The sequence below is a fragment of the Aplysia californica genome, unplaced genomic scaffold, assembly GCF_000002075.1.
Source record: "Aplysia californica isolate F4 #8 unplaced genomic scaffold, AplCal3.0 scaffold00194, whole genome shotgun sequence".
Lineage (NCBI taxonomy): Eukaryota > Metazoa > Mollusca > Gastropoda > Aplysiida > Aplysiidae > Aplysia > Aplysia californica.
In genome coordinates, this window is record NW_004797464.1 from 129,051 (window position 1) to 138,702 (window position 9,652).

At 41.4% G+C, this 9,652-nt stretch overlaps 1 protein-coding gene across 1 annotated transcript in view; it reads right to left on the reverse strand.

Moving 5' to 3' along the window:
- Positions 1 to 5,729: 5,729 nt before the first annotated feature.
- The window catches only part of LOC101851268 (selenocysteine-specific elongation factor), a 27,598-nt gene continuing 23,675 nt past the window's right edge, over positions 5,730 to 9,652 (reverse strand). Inside the window, exons 8-9 of the mRNA XM_013082778.2 lie at positions 7,810 to 7,996; positions 5,730 to 6,591 (exon numbers count right to left, since the gene is read on the reverse strand). Coding sequence (XP_012938232.1) covers positions 6,404 to 6,591; positions 7,810 to 7,996 — 375 coding nt within the window. The 3' untranslated portion in view covers positions 5,730 to 6,403. The remainder of the gene's footprint in view (positions 6,592 to 7,809; positions 7,997 to 9,652) is intronic.

Consider the following 9,652-nt stretch of genomic DNA (forward strand, 5'->3'; position numbering starts at 1 on the left):
TAAAGAAAAGTACATCAACACTCTAACGGTCATTTAGTACGGAGAAAAAAATGAGACTTACAGACAGAAACATCAGAGGGAAAGAACAACAGTAAATACGTACCAGTGGCACCCTCCACCCACTAGCAAGATAGACATCTTTTTCTTTTTCTTTTTTTTTCTAATACATTTACTGTAAGTGTTTTACGGTGCTCGCAACTGTATAAGGTCATATGAGCACGCGGACACATTAAACATTTTCAGTTGGTAGGAAATTTTGAATTTTACCCGCGTGACGGCCGAAGTCTACTCATATTGATCTTAAAGCACCAAGGGATCTTTAGCGCGTGAAACTTGGGACCTCCGAGATTTTTCCCTCTTGACCGAAAAGGCTAGGTGTAGATCTTTCCTACCAGAACATCTGGGGTGTGGCAGAAAGACCGCAGTGAGAAGGAGCGAAGGAGTAGCAGTAGAAAGGCTGCAGAAAGAGTCAGAAGCCCAAAGGAGAGAGCAAAGGAGATGAGGAGGTGGGGGCAGAAAGTGGAGACAAAAGCAGACGACAGAACATTGCTAGAGAGCAGGAAAGGAGGTGAAAGCAGACAATTTTAGAGAAGAAAATTTTTCGGTCGCTACGCAGACTCGAACCCAGGACCTCTGAATGAGAGGCTAACACCTTAACCTCTACACCACGAGAGCCCCCATAGACATCTTTATAGTATCTTTACTTCAAGGCTTCTAATAAGGTGCCAAGGAAAAATAAGGCACAAATATACATACAGGTATATGTGTATCAACATGACGAAATAAGTGACACGTCGCATTTTGGCACTATAAAACACTATGCGGATTAAACTGAAAAATCTGTTCAAGCCCTACTATAAGTAGGTGAAAGTAAAACAGCATCAATGTAGCTTCTTTGGTTCCGAAGTTATTATAGTCACTTAAAGTTGAGGCGTCAAAAACACATAGCTGCGAGAAAAATCGAGGTTTCCCTCCTGATGTTTCGAAACAGCTAAGTGTGTGACAAGTGGCTCATTTCGTCACGTTGAGGACCATGTTTTCTATCTATTTCTATGGTATATATAGCTTTTGACGTCCCTATCAACACTCTTAGGTTATTTAAGAGGCGGGACCTCCGAACTAAATGTCCATCTCTTAAAGGATCGAGCCCAAAAGGAAATTCGTGTAAAGTGCCTTTTCCAAGGACACAACATCGGACTGAGCTGACACTCAAACCCCCAAACCCACAATCACTATGCCACCGACGCCATGCATATGTTTTTTCTGCAAAGAAACTGTTCAAGATATAAAACATGAGAGTAACTCACTCAATTTTTCTCTTAAATGAGAGTAATGAGACAAAAAGCCAAGAAAAAAACAAACAAAACAAAACATGCTGAGAAAATAATTTTCCTCTTGTATTTTCACTCAGAGGTTACTGATTACATTATCTCCTGGCATAGGTTAAGTTTAATGCAAGTACATACATTTCATGACAATATAATATAACAAAACTAAAATCAAGCACCACTCACAACTACATCATTTGTGATTCATAAATAGTCATCAAAAGTGAACAAAATGTTCCTGAGAATAGAATTATATATCAACAATTTTAACTGTCACAAAAACTCTGCACTCAGTGTCAGCCTATCCATGGTTTTCTACTCAAACCCTGTAACTACAGTAAGTATGCTGCCTCAGAATTACAAAGTTGTACAGGACATTTTGGGCCGTTTCGAGTTACTAAGACCAAGAGGTCAGACAGCAATCAATGTTCTATCTGCTCTATCAAAATTGTAAGATTAATCAGAGTCGTTATCCAGACACTGAAAGTGAAAGAATTGCATTCGAAAAAGCTCGACACATTGTCAAACAAAAAGTTTGACGCCAAATTTCTCAAAACTCAGTAGGCCTACTGAGCAGATACAACTTTGTAATTCTGAGGAAGATAGTAGTCTCCACCTAAGATCCCACCCCACCGCTTATGATCGTGGTTCGTTCTTTATTATATATGCACATCCATGATCAACAGGATGCTTTATGCACTTTATAACAAATTTACATAACAAAATCAAGATCGAGTGAAGCTGATCAACTATCTAACAGATCATCCACTCTCATGAATGTGATCACATTTCTCAACACTACTTTCAACCTGTCACATTTACAACATACATTAGTCTGACATAAACATGGGCATCCCTCTGGCATGGAAAGAGTTAAAAGATGCTTAGGTTTAGTTTAGTAACATTTTTACGGCACTTGCAACACAATTATGTTTGTGTAAAGAGAAGCACATCGACACAATAACTGTCATTTAGTGCTGGGGAAAAGTAAGACACACAGACAAAAATAACAGAGGGAAGTGAAGAAGTAAGTAAGACCTACCACCAGTGATGCCCTCCAACTACCCGCTGCAACACAATTCATAATCATCAATGCCTTTCACCCCTGCAGGGTGTAGGCCACGTAAAGCTCCTTCCATTTATCTCTGTCCTAGGCCATCCTTCCAAGCTCGTTCCAAGTGAGTTTCATCTCTCTCATGTCCCTTTCTACGCATCTCCTCCATGTTTCCCGTGGCCTACCCCTGCCTCGTGCTCCCTGTGGGTTCCACTGCAGTGACTGTCTTGTGAATTTCCGCTGGGCTTTCTTAATATGGTGTATCCTATCCATTGCCACTTTCTTAGTCCAATTGCTACACAGTTAGGTTATATAAATGTTTGTTAGGTAAGAAGGAGCAAACCACACCAGAGCACCCGCTAACCATCCAGTTAAATTTAAATGATGAGAAAATACACATAAGTTTATCTCACAGTACCTTTTAAAAGCTATTTATAGCCATTGCTGACTCATGGTTTTAATTGGGGTCAACCTGCAAATTGACCCTGGTTTTTGAGTAAAAATAAGACTTGATCTGCTTTTTCCACTTAGAGCACAAAAACCATGTGCTTACACTTACATTAAAAACGAGTGCTCACACACAAACATTGCAAACATAACATCCCTTTACCCACATTCGCCAAAATTATACGAAAACCTCTGTCACATGTTATTCCTTCTCACATATTGAGGCCCAGTATCGATGACGCTGGGCACAGATGGGCTACTCCCAGGAAGCTTTTTTTTCCGGACAGGCAAAAAACTGTATCAATAATCTTTCAAAGACCACTACAACTCAGACTTCCTGATGTTGTTTCAAACACTGTTATTGATTGACCTTTTACACCATTTACAAAGACTATATATACAGTATAACACGGGTAGATCAAACACAGAAGACTCGAAATCACGCATCCATCAACCTGTGCCTGCAGCTCCTGTTTTTTTTTTTTCTTCTTTATCTTTGTAAGATACCCCTCGAACTACAAACCCCTCGAAACTACCGAGGCCAGTTCTGACGAATTTGGGCTATCCATGTTATATTGTAATTGACCACGCTTCACAGCATAATAGAAAAAAATCGGGTGTTGGAAAATTTTCGAACTCGCTATTTCGTGTCCGACACTATCGATTTACAACTTGGGAAAGCAAAAGGGTGAGCACTCTCCCACATAAACCAGCATCCTCCTCCCACACAAACACACAAGCATACACAAATTCTTTAGTTTTCGTAAGTTTTACGGCACTTGCAACACAATAAGGTCATATAAGTTCCGAAGATAAGAGGTGTTACAAGAGAGTAACAAAAAAAAAAAAAAGGAGTGTAGATAAAGACGACAGATGTTTGATAGGAAAGAAGAAGCAAACCACACCAGAATATCTGCCAAACACACGAGCATACACAAATGATTATTTGGCCATACGAGATCACAGTAATAACAAGAGAAAACACAGAAACAGCAAAAGGAAAGACCAGAGGCCAGAAGTAGGATGAGCCACCAGAGGCATCCTTTAACCATCCGCATACACAAAATGATGGTGCAGAATTTCCCCACCAGATCACAAGCATACAAACACACAAATGCGCGCACACACACACCGGCACAGCAAAAGAAGACTACCACCAACTGTTACAATACAAGACACAGCCACCACTCACTCAGCACCATCATGACTGAATCATTGCTGTCTCTCTCCATGCCCCCCCCTCCCCCCACCCAAACTACTTACTCTCTTTTCCACTTACCCCCCCCCCCGAAAAAAACAACAACATACCAATATTCACACAACAAACATACGGAAAGTCCGAGGCATCAAAACTGATATTGCTTCCTCTGGTCTCCCACCCACCCCCCCTACACACACTCTTGCACACACCCTTCCCCCAACAACAACAACAACCAACTGCAAACACACTACGAAAACACAGCCGTCAGCCAGCCAGCCAGCACCTTCACGTCTGAACCATCGCCTTCTGGGGGTCATACAGAAACCGCTTGAAGTTCAGGAATATTTTCACGGGCTCGCTTTGTACGGTGGGGTTGCCTGCCCCCTCCGCTGTGCCCTCGGGCTCTTCCTTCCCCTTGCCTTTCTTCTTGCTGGTGCCTGAGTAGCGTTGATACGTCTCTTCACTCAGACCCTCTGGGGGGAAAAAAAACCCACACACGATCACCAAGAGCGTTTGTTTTGTTTGCACGTTGGTTTTTTTTGTTAATTGTCATCAAGACAGATCAAAGAAACTGACATAAAAATTGCACAGTTTGTTTGTTTTTAGTAAGAGTTTTACGGCACTTGCAACACAATAAGGTCATATAAGTTCCGAAGATAAGAGGTGTTACAAGAGAGTAACAAAAAAAAAAAAAAAGAAGGAGTGTAGATAAAGACGACAGATGTTTGATAGGAAAGAAGGAGCAAACCACACCAGAGCACCCGCTAACCATCCAGTTAAATTTAAATGATGAGAAAATACACATAAGTTTATCTCACAGTACCTTTTAAAAACTATTTATAGCCATTGCTGACTCATGATTTTAATTGGGGTCAACCTGCAAAATTGACCCTGGTTTTTTAGTAAAAATAAGACTTGATCTGCTTTTTCCATTAAGAGCACAAAAACCATGTGCTTACACTTACATTAAAAACGAGTGCTCACACACAAACATTGCAAACATAACATCCCTTTACCCACATTCGCCAAAATTATACGAAAACCTCTGTCACATGTTATTCCTTCTCACATATTGAGGCCCAGTATCGATGACGCTGGGCACAGATGGGCTACTCCCAGGAAGCTTTTTTTTCCGGACAGGCAAAAAACTGTATCAATAATCTTTCAAAGACCACTACAACTCAGACTTCCTGACGTTGTTTCAAACACTGTTATTGATTGACCTTTTACACCATTTACAAAGACTATATATACAGTATAACACGGGTAGATCAAACACAGAAGACTCGAAATCACGCATCCATCAACCTGTGCCTGCAGCTCCTGTTTTTTTTTTTTCTTCTTTATCTTTGTAAGATACCCCTCGAACTACAAACCCCTCGAAACTACCGAGGCCAGTTCTGACTAATTTGGGCTATCCATGTTATATTGTAATTGACCACGCTTCACAGCATAATAGAAAAAAATTGGGTGTTGGAAAATTTTCGAACTGGCTATTTCGTGTCCGACACTATCGATTTACAACTTGGGAAAGCAAAATGGTGAACACTCTCCCACATAAACCAGCATCCTCCTCCCACACAAACACACAAGCATACACAAATTCTTTAGTTTTCGTAAGTTTTACGGCACTTGCAACACAATAAGGTCATATAAGTTCCGAAGATAAGAGGTGTTACAAGAAAGTAACAAAAAAAAAAAAAAAGAAGGAGTGTAGATAAAGACGACAGATGTTTGATAGGACAGAAGAAGCAAACCACACCAGAATACCTGCCAAACACACGAGCATACACAAATGATTATTTGGCCATACGAGATCACAGTAATAACAAGAGAAAACACAGAAACAGCAAAAGGAAAGACCAGAGGCCAGAAGTAGGATGAGCCACCAGAGGCATCCTTTAACCATCCGCATACACAAAATGATGGTGCAGAATTTCCCCACCAGATCACAAGCATACAAACACACAAATGCGCGCACACACACACCGGCACAGCAAAAGAAGACTACCACCAACTGTTACAATACAAGAAACAGCCACCACTCACTCAGCACCATCATGACTGAATCATTGCTGTCTCTCTCCATGCCCCCCCCTCCCCCCACCCAAACTACTTACTCTCTTTTCCACTTACTTATCCTCCCCAATAACAACAACAACAACCCCCCCCCCCCGAAAAAAACAACAACATACCAATATTCACACAACAAACATACGGAAAGTCCGAGGCATCAAAACTGATATTGCTTCCTCTGGTCTCCCACCCACCCCCCCTACACACACTCTTGCACACACCCTTCCCCCAACAACAACAACAACCAACTGCAAACACACTACGAAAACACAGCCGTCAGCCAGCCAGCCAGCACCTTCACGTCTGAACCATCGCCTTCTGGGGGTCATACAGAAACCGCTTGAAGTTCAGGAATATTTTCACAGGCTCGCTTTGTACGGTGGGGTTGCCTGCCCCCTCCGCTGTGCCCTCGGGCTCTTCCTTCCCCTTGCCTTTCTTCTTGCTGGTGCCTGAGTAGCGTTGATACGTCTCTTCACTCAGACCCTCTGGGGGGAAAAAAAACCCACACACGATCACCAAGAGCGTTTGTTTTGTTTGCACGTTGGTTTTTTTTGTTAATTGTCATCAAGACAGATCAAAGAAACTGACATAAAAATTGCACAGTTTGTTTGTTTTTAGTAAGTAACACATTGACATAATAGCGATCATTCAGTGCAGGGAAAAAGTAAAGGACCCTTCATCCTGCAATGCTGACTTTACAGGAGTTTTAGTGAAAGTAAAGTACACAGGGATGCCACTTAACTTTTTTGAAAATAGCTGAAAATCCACGCGCCACGGTCTCGCTAACATATGAATATCAATTTGAAACCCAGAAGGTGTACATGGAGAGAAATGACTTGCTGAGATTAGCGCAAATCTTCCGGGGGGGTTTTTCTCCCGTTATTAGAAATTATGGCGAAGTCTTTGTTTTTCCATTATTTGAACATTTGGCGCAAGTTGTTGTGTGTGTGGGGGGGGCTTCTTTTCCTTTTTTTTTTTCAACTATAGATTCCATATTGATCTCAATAACTGAATAGCGGATCAGGATCAAAATACCGGAAATACCGGAAAAAAGCGGAAAGTGGCATCCCTGAGTAAAACACCCCCCTCCTCCCCCTGCCCCCAAAACCTTCGAGCATCATCACCACCATCACAGCCTCATTACTTTCTTCTCCTAACATTGTGCAATCGGCCAAGCAGTTCAAAAATAGGGGCCGCACTATTGGCCTACTTTTACGGGCCTATATCCATACGGATAGCAATACAGGACAAAATTAGAGGCTCAGGAAGTCAGATCCAATTCATTTTTTATTTCATTTCTCAAATCCTCCTTCACTTCTGTTTCTAGCAATTTTTCCTGGCTTATGGTTATGGACCTCAGTATAGATAGTCTAGTCATATCTGCACAAGCATTATGTCCACGTGACATTGGGAAGAAAACAATTTGGGATTTAACTCTTTATCTCCAAAAGGGGTAAACAAAGCATCACTAAATTGATCATTAAATCAAAGCAAGTGAACCTATTTTGATAGTTCTTCATCTAATGAATGAAATCCCGATAAAAGACACTTGTTTTCAGCAAGATGTTGAAGTTATCATAAAGGAATTTGCCCGAGCCGCTGCAAGCAGCTCACTGGCACAGCGGTTCCGATAAAAAGATTTCTTTAAAAAGAGGCTCAGAAAGGAAGAAAAAAAGATGAAAGCAAACTGCAAAACGACATACCTGGGATGCGGATTTTCACCTTCCCACTCTGCCCAAAGCCTCCCTCAATGGTGCCCCTCTCTCCGCTGGACAGAGATATCTTCAGGTTGGCAAAGGCGGCCAAGTTGGTTTCCTTTTTGAAGAGGTTTTTGCCAATGACCGAGTACTTGTCAGTTGCTCTCTCCACTTGTCCCTCTCTGGTCTTGATCTGAGGGAAACAAAAAAACACAAGAAAAAAAGCTCATATTACTGTCATTTATTTATTTACTTTTTAAGAACATTTTCTTTTCTCCTCTAGCATTTGTTCCTTTTATTATTGTTATTCTTCTTCTTTACCTACACTTCTTTTTCTCATTCTTCTTTTAACTTTTCTTCTTCTTCTTCTTCTCCTTCGTTTCTTTCTTCTTTATCTTCCCGCCTTACACTGTTGCTCAATGTTATGAAGAATTTAGAATCCTTCAAAGTCACAATTTTTGTTTCTACAAAGTCCTTTGTAATCAGCAGCACAAAACATTCACAAATGAGCATGCAAAGCAGCAACACAAAACATTCACAAATGAGCATGCAAAGTATCAAAGAGACAGAGAGGGTAGATTTTTTAGAAACCCTTATCTAGCAACCATATCCCCAAAAACCTTTTTATTTTGTGAAAGTGAAGCAACACACTTGTATGACATTAACATGTATGGATCCCAACACTATGTTGATCATTTAGGAGGTGAGCGGCTTCATTCCTGTATTTTTGGGCTAATCCAGGCTGAGAGGGATACACCTTCACTGTATAAAGATGGAAATACTCCACAAAAATTCTCCCTAAACGGGATTTGAACTTAGGCCTTTTGCATGCCAGGGCGAAGTGCCTAACTGCTACACCACAGATGCCAGTCTTAGCTCTGGAGAGACTTATCGAACCAGATTGATGTTGTTGTAGCCGTTGTTTTTATACACTCAGCTCTGGAGAGAGAAAGAGAGAGAGAGAGGGAGGAAAGGAGGAAGAGAGGGAGAAAGAGAGAGAGAGAGAGAGAGAGAGAAAGAGAGAGCGAGAGAGAGAGAGAAAGAGAGCGAGAGAGAGAGCGAGAGAGAGAGAGAGAGGAGACAAAAAAAGGAATGCACCATTACGAAAAGGGTAAGAAATCTGTCCTCAGAGAAATTCGCGCGCGCAACCCACAAGTTGCGCACGCAACTTTTGGCCTCAGCGCAACTTTTGCGCAACCTTTGCCGTTTTCGTGAATTCGTGAATTTTAGGCAATTTTCTGCAAAAGTTGGAAAAATAATCATTTAATTTCGGTAAAAATAACCGAAATTTTCTCACACAACTAAAAATAAGGACGCGAAGGGGGGCAATTCGTACATGAAATTAGATCCACCACTTCCTTTGCACTACGGGGTGCCCAGTGCCCGTTGCGGATGATCGCCCGACTCGTTGCCTGAAAACTGAAAACAACGCGGTTGTTTTTGAGGCAACGAGTCGGGCGCGATCGATTTGTGCCACGATAGCCACTTTGCGCTATCAGTCTGTCGAGCAAATCAACCTGTCCCGATCTGACCTCCCCAATTGTCCTGTTTGGACTGAATCATCTTATACTTCTTCTAGATCTAGATCTAGCTAAATCTAGACTCTAGATCTAGATCTAGCTAAATCTAGACTCTAGATCTAGATATCTAGAGTAAACTCAATCCTACACAATCATCTGATTACTTAGCTTGCTTGGTTCCGTAGCACCAGGTAGATAGATCTAGTATAAAAATTTGTGAAAGACTTTAAATCTTATTCTTAGGCCAGGAAGGTAGATCTAGACATGGATCGATTCATCCAGAAAACTCCTAAAGGGGACGTTCAAATATAATCTTACTCATGGAAAAG